The sequence below is a fragment of the Clinocottus analis genome, unplaced genomic scaffold (assembly GCF_023055335.1).
Source record: "Clinocottus analis isolate CAN_PGR_092001 unplaced genomic scaffold, fCliAna1.0.p SCAF_15, whole genome shotgun sequence".
NCBI lineage: Eukaryota > Metazoa > Chordata > Actinopteri > Perciformes > Cottidae > Clinocottus > Clinocottus analis.
This window is the reverse complement of record NW_027175876.1, coordinates 2,971,346-2,987,079: the sequence shown is the minus strand read 5'-3', so window position 1 is coordinate 2,987,079 and position 15,734 is coordinate 2,971,346. Positions and strand designations below refer to the sequence as shown.

Here is a 15,734-nt window from a genome sequence, read left to right as displayed (position 1 = left end):
CTACAGAAAACAAAAGCTCCTGTTTTATATTCATCATATAATCATTTGAATGACAGCTGAATGCATTCATGCCGTTTATCACTCATTCAATCACTCGGTTCAGACGCACTGAATGACGGCTTGTCGAGTGCGATCTCATTGAAGGCAACATTAGGTCGGTGCACTGTTCCTTTAAATGGAGCGAGGGGATGGGGAGAAGAGAGAGAGAGGAGAGAGAGAGAGAGAGAGAGAGAGAGAGAGAGAGAGATATGTAGTAGAAAAGGGGGTCTCGTGTGCACTTTCTCTTTGTCTTGGGAGGTGTGTGGGTCGAGTGGGATTTGACCAAAAAAAGAAAAAAAACGAAAGTGACTTCAGAGGAAATTTCCCCCCCAAAAAAGAGCTTCAAATCTGTCGGTGATTTTTTTTTTTTTTTTTTTTTTTTTTTAAGAACATTTCGGACATGGAAACAACTGGCAGACGTTACGACTTCTGATGCCCAATTTGAAAAGAAACTCAAGAAAGGGCTTCAAAGGAGAACATGTCAACAGTCCTGAAGATATTTTCTTCCGGAAAAAAAGTCTTTGATTGACTTCTGACTGTTGTGGGACTTCAAAAGCTGGAAGAGCCTGAAGGTTTTCTTTGGTTGACTTTGGGAACATATTGCAATTGTTATTCTATGGACATATAGTGTTTTTTTTTTACTCATTTATTGTTAGATTTACACGACGTAGTGAATGTGATTCAGGTTGTGAGCCAACTGTTGAGGAGCCCCGCTGAATATTTGATCTAATCTCAAAGGATTCACTTAATCAACATTGATTACCTTCGGCTGACTTCTCCGTCCAGAGGGGGAGCGACTGAGAGGAAAAAATCATTCAAATCCTTCTCTCGAAACCGACAAAACATCCTCAACTAGTTCACCGCCAAGACACAAACACAAAGACAGGAAGATGGCACAGAAAGAAGGAGGAAAAGAGCCGGGCCTTGTTAAATCCAGGGACCATCTCGGGGCCAAAGCCATAACCGGGGCCCCGACAGCGGGCGGAGGCGTGGTGGTGGAGGTCAGGGAGAAGAAAGGACCTCTCCGGGCCGCGATACCCACAATGCCGTTCCCTTTGGCTGTCATCTGTCTGTTCCTCAACACCTTCATCCCTGGACTCGGTGAGTATGGGAATCACAGTTCCCTCTTCTCTCTTTCGGGACTCATTGTTTGTGTTTGAAGTCGTGCAGACGTGGTAAATAAACAAGGGAACGTACAGGAGAGGGACCCTGAAGGTTAGTTTAGGAGCCAACATTTGGTTTGGAAAATACACTCAAACTGTGTCCACTTACAGTCTCTCCATTGTCCAACAACGTGTACATTTTTGATCCTCACATGCGTCCAGACTTTTCAAAATAAACATCCATCTTCACAGGAAACTGTATGTTTTTAAAGATAAGTGCTGTTCCTTACTTTCTCAAACCGAAGTTTCCAGACAAATGACACAACATCCAGCCGTGTCGTTCTATCTCCTGGTTCACCAAAAAGTGTAAATTGCATTTACATCCACGTGAAAATGAGAGAAAAGGTGGCGAGAGACACGGCTCACACCTTGTGCAAGAATAAACGTGTCGAGGCGTAGATACACATTGGGGGCAGATGCATCTTCACAGCTGGTAGAGACATCGTCGGTGATGCCAGACTCATTACCTGTGTCGATATCGTGGGTTTGAATCTCGATACTGTAGTTTTCTGACGTGATCTCAGTCCCTTAGAAGACATTTTCAAACTGTATGTGGAAAAGTAAACATTTAGTTATGTGGATTGTGAGTTCTGTGACGTTCCTCAGCCTGGATGTCTTTCTCCCCAGTAATTACCAGTCGGATGTCTCCATAGAGATCACCAAATAACCTCAGACGTGCCCCCTCCTCCCCTCGCCTCTGATCTATTGGTCATGGCTCTCTGGAGACATATCTTGTGCGTGATTGTCATCCTCTCTTCCTTCCCCTGTTATCTTTCCCTCCCGAAGAAAGCTTCAGACACCAAATCCTGGATCTTTTCCCTCATTCATTCATTCTTTTCTGTCACGTTTACACACATTCAGCAGTCTATTTGCTGCAACCTTTACTACAGTTAAAGCTGAATAGCTGACAGCGTAAAAAAAAAAAATCACAACCAATATGTGTTTTCAAAAAGAAGAAAGCCGAACGATCAGTTTTCCCTCGTTTTTTTGGCGGGAACGTTGCCCTGACGTGTTGCATTAGAAAATGTCCCCAATGTGTTTAAAAAAGCGTCAAAGTGACACCTCACCGAGGTGCGAGTGTGTCCAGTACGAGTGTGTATGCAGGTCGGCCTGAATGCCTTGACATTTCATTGAGCAGCTGCGCTTAGTTGCCATGACAGCGCTGGCTGAAATGAACACAATGCGTGCGCTTGTTGTGTGCGTGCGCTGTTGTGTGCGTGCGCCGTGTGCGGCGGCGCGTGTGAGTCAATGCCGCTTGGGTCTGAGTGACGGACGACAGCAGCTTCTTCTTCTTCTATTCAACCTCGTGCTGTGAAATGCTCGCACGCATTTAGTGCATCACAGGGGGGAAAAAAATGTGTTTTCCGGCAAAAACACAGCCAGCGTGACTAAAACTCAGACGCTCTTTTGACCTTTAAAATCTCAAGTCACATTTCCTGAAGATCACATTAATAAGATGGCATGCACGGAGGGCTGAACCTGTCCACCATCAAGAGTGATAGCAGCTTTGCCGCTGCGCTGGAGACACTGTTTATCTAGTAGCGGTCAAGCTAGCTTGGCTTTGTTTTTCTCCATTCGCACCAAGCTAGGCGACAGGAAGTGGCTGCACGTTATAGCTTAATTCTTCTCATTGAAAAATAAATTATGGTTGAAGGTTGGTAGGAGACGAAGGAAAAGCTCTTTCTCTCTGAGTTCGATGAGAAGAGAGGTACAAGGCTCATGTTTACGCGTTCACATTATGCGTTAGCATAAGGACTGGAAACAGCTAGCCTAGCCCCGTCCAAAGCTAATGTGTGGTCACATGCTGACATTTTGTCAGGCTTTCTAACGCCTTTGTACCACGCCGGATCACACACTTTCTCTGAGTGTCTTTTAATGACGCAGTCCAGTGCCATCATATGCCATCGTGTTGTGCGTCGGTATCAGACGCTGTGGGACGCGAAAGAGCCGGACGTCTGTCTTTGCCGCTCTGGGAATGAGAACCAGCTGGTAACCTCATATCTTGTGTGTTTAATCTGTAGTCAAGTTGTGGTTGTGGACTTTAAGTGCTGTAACTACAACAGCTGGGACCAGCAATCGAACAGAGAGGTCAACAGTTGTTGGTCCAGGAAGCGTATCTTTGTGCTTCGGACGCAGCCAGGTAGACACACACAGACACAGGAGTTTGACGTTTTCCTGATTGAGCTTCAAATGTGACGAAAAGGTGTGCATGACATCGATTTGCAGGATTCAATCGCACAACTTCCTTCTCTCGAGGCCGCTTGTTTTAACTTTCCATTAATCCTGCCTGACTTTATCCAGCCAGCATCATGAAGATTGCCCCTGGAGACTGAGTAAATATGTATACTGAGTACCAGAGAAGCTGTTAGTGTTGACCGACTAAAGAGCTGTCGGCTTCTAAATAATTACACGTACTTATGGTGAAGGAAGCAACAGCTCGCCGCTCTAGTTGTGTACCTTCTTTGCCATAAGTGGAAGAGACTGTGTGAGGCTTTCGACTAAGAAAGAGTGAATATATGATTAAATTCCTCAGTGGGAGCGGGTACAGGGGTCACGTCTATAGGTGTGTGTGTGTGAGTGAGTGTGTGAGTGAGTGTGTGATCATTGATCATGTGATTGATAGTATGTGACGCTGGAGACGCCGCATCAGTTCAGCTCATCAGGATGGTTTATTGTCTCTCGTGTATGTTACGCAACATCTCCAACACTATAAAGTGATCAAGTACCAGTCCCTGGCTGCAAGTATCATTGAGCGAGGATATGAATGTTATTATTATGTTTTCATCACTGTGGCGGAAATGGGTTTCCACATCATTGCACTTCTGCTCCGCACAAACCTGGTTGTGATTCTCGCGTGCCACTTGACCTGATTCCTCTGGAACAAGTTATCTAAGCACAGGATCTGAGGGTGAGACTATGGCGTCTGGGTAAAATGCATAAATAACTCCCTGGTTGTTACTGTTACAAACCAGAGATAGTCCAAGGCTGTGTGGCCATTTTGCCACTGCACATAACGGTCACTGGCCCAAAAGACTTTAGAGAACAATAACACAAGGAATATATAATGATATGTTAAATATTTTTTTCTCGGTACCACAAACTCCCTTGAAATGATTGTAAAATCTGAATGTGATCCTTCTGGTCCCATAAAAATGAAAAGAAGTCCAAGTTTAAGTGACTCGCTTCGCACAGTTTTACAGTCCACCTTCTTTCTCTTTTATTTTGTATTCTTTCTTTCCTTTCTACCTCTGTTTTCTTTATTTATCCCTCCCTAAATGTCTTTGTCTATCTTATGTCTTTTACACTCCACCATTAACCTCCCACACTACCAGTGGGTGCTCTGTGGTGTTCTCTGTGTAATTATAGTCATTAGTCTGGGTAATACGTATCCATGCACACGCACACGCACACACACACATCTCCCACATGCAACATACAGGCTTTCTATGCCCTCGCCACACACGGTGGATTATTAAGAGTAGATTTCTCAAACAGAGAAGATGAAATGTTTCATTAACCTTTATTAGTCTGGCGGAGGGCTGTTGAGCACACATACAGCATGTTCAGTTTTGTTTTATCCGACTGTACACATTCACACACAGCAAGCTATTCCCTCGCTTTGTTCACATCAATTATGGTGTCGTTTGAAAGGCGCCGTATGAGGTCAGCAGCTGCAACATGTGGAACAGAGAGCTAATTATTTTTTTGGACTGCTTTGATTTCTCCCGTGGTGTCGAACTATTCTTTCATTGACAGAACGTTTCTTTCAAATGACAGCTGCCGTGTTTGAGTCCACGAATAAACGTTTGTTTCATTAACTTTTGCTCGTGAGACAAAGAGACGATGATGGGATGACGAGAAAGCAAAGAGAGGATGCTGGGACGCAATAGCTGGAACGAGCTTCGCTCTGCAAACGCGCTACAGATTAGACACCTACCAGGGCGATCTTCAAAAAAAGAGGATTTTCAAATTTGACAGTGAATAAAAACATTTTTTTTTTCATATCAGCAATCAATCAAATATATTTTTTAGGCGATAAAGCGATGCATTGTTATTGTGACTCGCATCTCTGCAACTTGTACGTGGATTTAAAGCAACGTGGCTCTGCGTTAATTCAATCCTTGCATCCTTTTACACTCTGCGTGTCACCACACAGAGATAGCGACGAGCTGGTGAACATAGAGAAGCATTTAGCAGCTAAAGAGCCAGATGTTTCCTTCAGGTGGAGGCAGAATATTGGACTTACATTACTATCATCAGATGGACAGACATACGACTCTAAATTAAAGCTATAGTGCTAATAGTTACAATTATTTCTACCCTTATATTCATGAACTTAAATGCCTATATATACATATATATCCATCCATGTATTGCATCATCTCTCCTTTATCGATTACACTGCCAGCATTGATTATTTTTTTGTATGTGATCACTTTAAACAAGTTATTGTGATTTAATATGGAAAAGAATGTCCTTTTTAAGTTAATAACTGTATTTTGCCTCTAGAAATGAATACAGCCTAATGTTACTCAGGGGGACAGGAACATATTGCATCTAATATAAACAATATTAGGCATCCAATAATAACTGTAACCTGTTTTACAGTGCTGTATTATGACATCAGGGTCTGCAACTAATGACAGGTGATAACAAACTAACTTAACCCAAAGGAAATTGCTTTATTACTATTCATATTTCATATATATTAATGAACATAATTAGACCTAATGGACATACACAGGCGATCGTTTCGGCAGCTACAGCAAATGTTCATTTCTTCGAACTTACTGTTCAGTAAACGCAACACACACGACGAGAATAAAAATAAACGGACGGTGTAAACCCTGTTCGACATGTCAAGGATGGATGTGACGTGTCACCGTTCAGTCACCAGCTTGCTGTCAATCAAAGCTCATGTGTGGAGGTGGGCAGCTTCGCCAGGAGCCAGAGCATCTGCTGGTGGGCGGGGCCTCTGCGACCTGAACATTTTCCTCTCCGATCAGATGGATCGGTTTCCCAATCGAGCCCACAGTTGCTCTTTCCGGGAGATGCATTTGAGACGAGAATCGGTTAAAAGCTTGAAAGGAAAAGAACATATCTCCATTTCTCCTTTGTTTTCTTTTCGCTCGGCGGTTTACTATTCTGGGATTGTTGCTTGTACCAGAGTCTGACCGTTCCAAATAAGGCAGCGCAGGGCATGCGAAAGTAAATATTATGGTGTACATTTATATTTGGAAGAGATTATGAATCAAATTTGTGCGTCTGTGTTTCTTTAGACAGATTCCTTGTGACAGAGCCCTCAGTTATTATTGTTGCGTGATTGCTTAATCAAAAAGAAACAGAGAGAAAAACTGAAAAAAGTGATAAGAGACTTTTACATGAGTCAACTTTGGCCTTTTCCTCGCTCCAGGCGGACGAGACGCAGCTGGCCGCCCGGTCGTTCTTTTCCTCCCCAACCTGTTCGTTTTCCCTGGTTTTTGAATTCCTCGAATGTGACAAGCAACGGGGCGAACAGAAAGAGCAGGGCCAAGGCCACGACGCACACGACGCACACACCGCACACAACGCACACGACGCACACAACGCCCACGAGGCATTTCACTCTTCACAGAGTTCAGTTCAGTTTTTGCAAAAAGAGTTCAAAATGCCTGCAGGGAGACGGTCCAAACGTCAGCTGATGTAAGGTGTTCGATGACAAATGGGATAAAATCAAAGACATTTCTCTGGAGATGTCAGGGAGGTCCAAAAATTCATATTTTAGGAGGTGTTGTATGTTTTTCTGCAATCATTCACTGATGGAAAAATGATTGGATGGCAAATATTACATTACATTCTTACATTACATTTAATTTAGCTGATGCCTTTATCCAAAGCGATAAGTTACAATAAGTGCATTCAACCATGAGTACAAACTCAGAACAACAAGAATCGAGAAAGTACGATTTCTCCAACAAAGTTAAACTACAAAGTGCTTTATGTAAGTGCCTTTTAAGTGCTTCTAGTTTTTAGGAACTGCCTTCAAGGCAGGAAGTTGAAACTATGTCATGTTACGTACATAGACTGTGTATAAGAAGTGGACTGCCGTTTTGAAGCCTTGAGTTTGGCATTGTGTAGTCAGTGGCATTGTGTAGTCAATGGCATCTTTTTTTTTTTAAAGGGCGGAGTTATGTGAAACCAAATGACATTCGTAGACAACCAAAGCAGTTACAGTAAATATTCAACAACTGAAAACACACTTTAAAAGGGTTAAAGTTGTCTCCCAAGCCAAAGAAAGATGAGATAGCGACCTGTCAATCACAAGGAAGCCCCGCCCTAAAGCATCCCCTGGTGTTATGGTCTATTTTACTCAAAATGGGACCATAATTTTCTGAATGATCATCATGCTGTATTGAAAAAATGTCTTGAAACTAGTGTTTGAGAATATAAACGCATGTCTACAATGTTTACTGAGGTAATAAATCAGGTGAGGAGTAGACTTCTACACAATCAAACTTATTGTTTACGGGAGGAGTCGCCCTCTGATGGCCTTTAGCAAGAATAAAATCACTTCAGCGTGGCCTTCACTGTCCAGATGTTGCTGTCTGGTGATGTTACAATCACAAAACAATGGCTGCAGGAAGCTTGCAACAAACAATACTAAAATAATGCCAAAGAAAAACACTGCAGGTTGGAACAACGATAGCTTATAGTTGGCAAATCTGCACGCCGTTGATAACATGCGGTGGAGCCGTTAAACCAATAGTAAGATTCATATATCCTATTCCTGAGGGAAGGTTGTCATGGAAACATCCTGTGATGAAATGATCGGAGTCTCGTGCACGGAGACACACACACACACACACACACACACACACACACACACACACACACACACACAGTGCTGTACACGTGGAGGTCTAGGTCTCCAGATAACAAGATATGAAGTGATATTGGATTTCATTCAGGCAGACAAGGGTCGTCCAGGGAGATTTATTCCTGTTGTAAATCCTTTTGGACGAGAGCGACGACGTGTCTGTGTTGTTCTGTGCTCTTTTCCCGGGCATAGATCCACTGCCGCCGTTTACTCAGGGACCCAGAGGCCGCTGTGAGCTATCGCTGAGCCCAAACAGTTATTTCCTCTGAGCGGAGGAGAGCTTTGTTTTATGTCTCGTGTTTTTATTTCAGCGCATGGAGCTCTCCTCGAGTGAAGCCACACTTTTCACGGGCTTGATTTGTAATGACGGTTTCATCCGTCGTGCTCTGTGCTAATTGGCTAATGCTAACACGCCTACCTAAGATGGTGGTTAGCATAAGCTAAACATCGACATGTTAGCGCGCTGTCGTCGTGAGCATATTCTGAAGTTAGCACTTAGCTACAGTCACATTGTATTCGCTTGTGTCGTGTTTTTCCAGGCGAGGCGTGCACGAGCAAGCCTCTGGTTTGCTATGTGGTATCCTTCAAAGGGAAGTTAATCAAAAACTCTGTCCACGTCTTTGCAGTTGCAAAGACGTGGACAGAGTTTAGCATCCCGTCGGGCTAAACTCATCACGAGCCAGATGCATCGCCGCTAACAGGACGTGTGTGTGTGTCTGTGTGCTGTTTTTGTCCCACAGGTACCTTCATCTCGGCGTTCGCCGTGCTGTGTGGAGCTCGCAACGAGCTGGTCTCGGAGCGAGGCGTCTGTTGTGTGTTCTGGCTCAACGTGGCGGCGGCCCTCATCCAGATACTGACGGCGGTCGTCATGGTTGGATGGATCATGAGCATCTTCTGGGGAATGGACATGGTCATCCTGGCAAGTCAGTGCCCGTCTTTCTTCTCTTCAACTCTCTTTTTTTTTATTTTGTATTTTCGTCTTGTTTCCTTTGCTTTTTTGTTTGTCTGCCTGGCACATGACATGCAGTAGGTGGAGTTCATTCAAACAACTATCCAAAGTGACCATTGACATGTTCTATGAGCTACGGCAGATGTATTCCTCACATTATTTTTGTAAAGTTTGCTTTCCAAATTGTTTGCCATTTAAACGACATGTCTAGCTGTGTGTGTTTTTTTTAATTATCCATTTTAGTTTGTACTCGTCACGATGGCGGCACGAGGCGTGCGCGCCAGAAAATTGCGCAATCACAGAGTAAGCGCAGGGTCCGCGGGCGGTAGCAGCACGTGATCGATCCCCTCTGAATCTTTGCTTCCAGAAATGCTTAATAATCTTAATTTTAGTGTATATTTTTGGTGGCTAAATCCAAATAGTTCACAATGTCTTCACAGGACTTAGATAACTACAATCCCTCCTCAGGATTGTGGAGGTTGGCTTATGGCTTTTTGCTGGTTGCGTTTGTCTTTTTTGATTCTTCACAGTTCATTTTGCTTGTACGCCCTCTGGCGTTTTTCGGAACAATAATGCAACTAACAACAACAACGAGAGCTCGCTGAGCACGAACGCCTCCGTGCATGCTCGGAGCTCACGCGCCATCTGGCTCCAACCGAGCCGAGCACGAGTATAAACACAGCGTTACAAGTTGTGTCTGCGAGAAGTCTGATAAAACGTATTCATTGGGGTCATAGAGCTCTATTTTTTTTGGGAAAAACTATGAAAAGACACCAATGATGCTCAACTTGTATTGTGTTGGGTTACATTCGCTCACACACACACACACACACACACACACACACACACACACACACACCCCGTCATGCCGCCCCTACAAACACACTATTTACTCCTGTATTAGGTCCAGCAGTTTAAGGGAACTCTTAGCCGTTAGAAAAGGGAAACAAAATGTTTGTGACCTCGTGTTTAAAGCATGTTCAGTAGGAACCAACGGGCTGGGACAGGTTGGGGACATCGGAAAGCAATAAGAGGCGACAAGTTTTAGTCCATCAAAGCTAATAAGACGTCCAATCAAAAGTGTTTATAATTGTTAAAATGTGGGCATCCATTATAAGACTGCCTCTGCTAGGAGGCAGTCATAGTGTTGCCACAAAATAAGAACAAATATGGAGTAATGCCAGCAAATAGTTGCAGAAAAAAAGAAAGACAGACAGAAAGAAAGAGGTTAATGCAGAGAACAAAGATGGGAGGTTGGGTAATTTTACCGCCTACTCTACTAGAAAGTAGTGTGTTCTCTTCAGGCATGGATGCATGAACAAGTCAAACACACACACATATACACAGACACACACACACACACACACATGCGCATGCAAAGAGTCACAATTCTCTCTCTGCACAGAGGCAGTCTTTGGATTGCCACGGCACTCTCTCTTTTGTGTGTATACGAGGTAATTGCTGCCCGCATGTGCAACCCAGTGTGTGTTTTTCTGTGTGTGTGTGTGTGTGTGTGTGTGTGTGTGTGTGTGTGTGTAGGAGTGAGCGACCCCCCCTGGTGAGCTTCTCTTTCACTGCTCCCCACTGTTTCCAGGCCTCTGGGCACAAGTCTTATTCAATTGTTGCTGCTAGAAATCAAAACTGATCAATGGAGTCTTTCTGTCCTCCACTGTTCCGCCTCGCTATCTGTCTGATGATCGTGGTATTATCTTCCTCCCACTGATCGCCCTTCCTACAGGCGATCAGTGGGAGGAAGATCTGCCTCTTTCCCTTTCTAATGATTGTTCCTATTTGATCTCGCTCACATTATTCCTCCCACTCTCTGCCCCCCTTTCCCCAGTCTCCCTCTCTGCCTCACCCGTTCTTCTTCTTCTTCTTCTTCTTCTTCTTCTTCTTCCCTCCACGTCTCTGCTCATCGATCCAACACACCGGGGTTGTGTTACTGTTTGTGTGTAGTCATTTGGTTTAAAGTGAGGTCAGCTCACGTTAAAAGATGTTTTTTTTTCCCCTTAATCCCTAGAAAGTTGCCAGAATGCTCTGTGGGAATTTCTCTTCCTCGACAATCCTCCCGCCCCCCTGTTTAGTCTTTCTTTGATGGAGTAAATGTTGAAAAGTATTTAACAATGAAGCTCATCGTTGTCGTCACTAACTGTCTCTCTTTCTCTCCCCCGCTTCATGAACTCAAGTTTCTGATGGTAAGTGTTTCTATTTTGTTTCCTCTTCGCTTAACAATCCCCCCGGAGAGTTGATGATGAAAAAAAAAGAGCGGAGTAATGTGTAGAAGCACGTCAAATAAATAATAGTCAGCTATTGCTAAATATAACATTGATTCTGAACTAAAATAAATAAGGACATTTCCCAGGCTCAGAAAAAAATACATGAACACGAATGATGAACCCAGTGAAGCATTTAAGTTCCTTCATGACCGCAGTAAATGAAGTCTTAAGAAAATAAATAAATCTATCAAAGCAAGTATTTGAGCTTGTATCAGTCACAGTCTTGATCAGCAGTGATGATCTGATGATGAAGACCATGTCAGGCGGTTGAAAGCTCCGGGACAACTGACCAATCCGCTGATGAAGGAGCGTGCCTGGGTCAAAAGCCGAGGTGGAAATCAAGTTTTGTACTCAAGTAAAAGAAGTTTATCTTGTTCATACTGGTGTAAAAATACACTGGAGAGGTTTGTACAACCAAACTGAGCATAAACATTAGAAAACACACACACAAATACACACAAATAAATGTTATATCCTTCAATGTATTTAAAACACTGGTGTGCTAAGTCAACGGATGCATTGTTCTGCACGATCCTCAGCAATAAATAATCAAGGAATAACCTACAAATGGTTGCAGGAAAATAAAAAAAATTCAGTCATAAAAGTCATAATTAACCAGTAACCTTCTCCAGCATGATGTCCTTAATTTCAGATTTAGTGAGATCAGCAGTTGGAAACTGTCAAAAGTCGGCAAACTACTCTAAATCCCGGCGCCGTATATTTTATGTGATGCTAACAAAACGAGGCCAACTCTTAAAAACATGTCTCTCTTTGTACTCTTTACAAACACAAGGTGCAGATTAATAGGACGGGTTCCTCTTGGTGTTTAAGTTACAGGATCACTTGTCCAACAACACCGATCCTCGCCCGGTGATCCTCCCCAGACCACAACGAGTGTGAACGCGTCTGTTTTTCAAAATGTGGGCTCATGGAGAAGATAAGTGTGTTATTCGCTGATGGAATTAGTTTCCATTAGAAATAATCCATTTCAATCCAAGACTACTCAATTTCAAGGCATGATTCCTGCTTTGGGGTGATGGGTTTCCAGCCAATGGGCTTCACTTGATGAAGCTCCAGCCGAGCTCCGGTTCGCTTGTTGCTTTCATTTCTCTCAATTAAATGAAATGGAGAAAAGCAATTATGGTCAAAAGTTCAAAATAAACACTTGGTGATTACACGCAGCGCTTTTAAAACCCTCATAACCGGAGCTCTAAAAGCCAGATTACAGATTTCACCATTATTTCTGCGAGCATTCAGACTCTACAAGTCTTCCTCGTCTCCTTTCCTCCTCAGGCTACAGAGACCAGAGTCTTCCTCAGGACGTCTGAGTAAAGGTCGCTCTCGTGTTTCCTGCCGGTGGATCACGTGACCAGTTTGACCTCTTTGACCCGCCTGATGCCTCGTGGGAAAACCTCTCTGTGTGACGGCCATCGACCGCTGGACCACAGAGAGGAGCAGAGACTTTGAGAGGAGAAGGAACCAATCAGATGACCGCTTCTGTCCCGAGCGCTCCTGATTGGTCGAGACCACATTTACGTTTAGTTTAGAAAAGGAACGAGGACGACGAAGAGGAGACTTCAAAACTGTACAGTCACGAGAAAAGCTGTGTGTTTGTATTTTGGTGATTTGGTATGACGGTGATTTTTTTGATATTTTTTTAATGTTGTCTAAAAACTATAAATCTATGAAAGAGAGCCGGCGTCATGTTTCGGACATGACGGCGGAAATAAAGAAGGAAGGACCGTGTGAGAAAATGAAGATATTGATTTCCATTTTCCCAGATGAAAAAATGACAAAAACAATATCGACATTTGGCTCATACCAACAATAACAATATAATGAAATATAGTCTCTCCACGCAAAGACGTTTATTTCGGTGGCCTTTTCTTCTGGATATTGGTACCGCTCCATCTCCTCCATCTTTTCTATCTTCTTTATCTCCTCCATCTTCTCCATCTTCTCCATCTCCTTCATCTTCTCCATCTTCTCCATCTCCTCTATTTTCTACACCTCCTCCATCTTCTCTATCTCCTCCATCTTCTCTATCTCCTCCACCTTCTCCATCTCCTTTATCTTCTCCATCTTCTCCATCTTCAGCGTTACTGCTCACGGCCAGAACCAAAGTCACTGCTCATGAGATGCGTGCCATCCAAAAATTACAGAGCTGTGTGAAAGAAAAAAAAGAAAAAAAAACAGGATCCCGCCTCGTGTCACTTATTGTATTTTAATTGTTTTAATTGTGTTGCCTCTTCAATGTGTAAATCAGTGTCAGATGGATATTACACGTTATTAGAACATGTATCCAATTAACAGTACGACACTCTGGGGAACCATCGTCTCCGCCCCGCTCCGTCACTTCATGACGAAGATCCATTAAGATGTCAATTAAGTTTATTCAACTTTATTTGAACATTTTTATTGCACATCGTATACATAGACCCTTTTCCACAGAGCCCACTTTACCACTTTTAAAAACTTTAGACGCTCGACGCGTCCTGCACGTTACCACGTGAGAATGTAGGGACTCGTGTGCTCGTAGTTGTCCGCTGGTGTCACGCGAGTACTGGACCGCTTCTGCGTGCGCACACTTACATCATATCATGATTGTTTAAAAAAGTCAAAGGGTCTGTAAAGGACATACATCCCAAAAGTCCCAAAATTCACATAAATTAGAAAACGAGAAGAAAATAGGTTGTTCAATCCCTGTCGTCTGTGTACATTGTGTATATATAGATCGTAGTATTATAATCATATATGTTTGTGTGAGTGAGTGATGCAATAGTGGAAATGGAGATTGGAGAATACACAATATGGCCTCAGTTTGACCTTGAGGGAACGTGCGAAGGTCACAAGTAAAGATGGAGAGTTGTATCACGTGCGAGACGCGATCAAACAAGTTGTTGTGTTGAACTAAACTTGCTTTGGAAGTGTTGATCCAGACGCAGCGGCGTCAACAGATCACGTCTCTGAAAACGTAGACAAGAGTTTTAAAAGTCAAAGAGCCTCAAACTGAAGATAATTAAACCAGCTCAGCTTCATCAGCCGCAGCGATGACGGAAAGGGGATCCAAATTGCTGCGAGCGTCCGTTACGTACTCCAGTCGGACCCAAAATACTACTAGTACACCATAAAAACACACAGAAATGCAGATTATTACCTCTCTCGTAATATGGGACAGATTCAGAAAATGTCCTGCAGCTTCTCCGGGAGGAAGAAGAGACACATTCCCATCTTGGTTGCGCCTGAAAAACATCACACTTCATGTGCATCGTTCACAGTTTTACCCCGTTCTTCATTGTTGTCCACTACTCTTTGATTTTGTTTGTGTTTTCCGTGTCGGTTTTAAGGATCTTCATCCTCTTAGCCAAATGCCTTTTAAGAGTACTACTGCAGGATGATGACTGTTGGATGACAACTTCCAATGTGTTTCTGTGTATATGCTGTCCAGATGATGATGATGATGATGATGTCCGTGATGGTGATGATATTCTATGCCTTACACATTTTCCCAGAGGTGTTTCTGTAGCAGTGGTGCTGGAGTTTATTTGCTTGTTTGGGTGAAACTTTAAAGATCTGAAATAATTGTTGTTTAGACACTTGATCATATCGATGGTGGTGTTGTGCGAGCTCTTTGGACTTTAGATGAAGAAACCGCCATGTACAGTTTTCTGCATGCATGCCTCTGTTGTCAAGTCGCTGTAGACACACACACACACACACACACACACACACACACACACACACACACACGCAGACTAACTATTGTAAAATTGTAGCTTGACTCTGTGACTTTGCTAAATTGGCTGACTCATGAATAAACATCTTTCTGAACATGGTTGATGCCTTTAATGGAGATCATGAAGAAAACTGTTTGGATTTTTTATTTTTTTTACATATATTTGACACGTCATTGTTGATGCTGCAGTGAATTTAATCATTTTAGAGCTAAATGTGACGTCTTTTTTTACACAAGCCAAACTGTGATCACACTTTAATCCTAATCCACCTGAGCTGTTCACTGCGGACGAAGAAGGTAAATTAGAGCTTCTGACATGGAAACGGTGACTTAAATATAATCTATAATGTAAAGAGAAAGTAGGAAATGTGTGTTATTGTATTCTTACTATGTCCATATAGAGATGCTCATCCAATGGGATTAAAGAAGAATCACTTAGAATAAGCGGAAAACATACAGAGACTCAGAAAATAACACATTATTTTTGCAGAAACTGGTCCTCCGTCAGTGAATTGCATATTTTATCTCAACATTATTTATCCTTTTCTTCTCTTCCTCCGCCTCCCGAGCCGTCCAGGTTACCTTAGCGACAAAGAAGAAAAGCTCTCATGGAAACCCGCCGAGGAGCCGGAGAGACGAGCGGTAACAGTTAATATTACTTCTTTAATTCAGAGATGACTCATTTACTCGATCGATACGGATTCATCTCTCTCTC

At 43.0% G+C, this 15,734-nt stretch overlaps 1 protein-coding gene and 1 long non-coding RNA gene across 2 annotated transcripts; both read left to right on the top strand.

Annotated features, from left to right (window-relative positions):
* The first annotated feature begins 297 nt into the window (after positions 1-297).
* On the top strand, positions 298-10,038 carry stum (stum, mechanosensory transduction mediator homolog). Its single transcript, XM_068577511.1, has 3 exons — positions 298-1,140; positions 8,799-8,981; positions 9,983-10,038. Exons 1-3 carry the CDS (start codon positions 930-932, stop codon positions 10,036-10,038), a joined length of 450 nt encoding a protein of 149 aa, XP_068433612.1. The 5' UTR covers positions 298-929.
* A 503-nt stretch (positions 10,039-10,541) lies between these two features.
* Positions 10,542-15,118, top strand: LOC137785895 (uncharacterized). Its single transcript, XR_011077539.1, has 2 exons — positions 10,542-11,202; positions 12,577-15,118. It is a non-coding gene; the product is annotated as an uncharacterized lncRNA (long non-coding RNA).
* Positions 15,119-15,734: the final 616 nt, after the last annotated feature.

What these genes read in the sequence shown, in the direction of transcription:
- stum (XM_068577511.1), top strand. Translation starts at nt 930, where the DNA reads ATGGCACAGAAAGAAGGAGGAAAAGAGCCGGGCCTTGTTAAATCCAGG. An exon ending in CACCTTCATCCCTGGACTCG is followed by an intron (nt 1,141 to 8,798) that starts GTGAGTATGGGA and finishes TTTGTCCCACAG; the next exon opens with GTACCTTCATCTCGGCGTTC. An exon ending in GGACATGGTCATCCTGGCAA is followed by an intron (nt 8,982 to 9,982) that starts GTCAGTGCCCGT and finishes TCGTGTTTAAAG; the next exon opens with CATGTTCAGTAGGAACCAAC.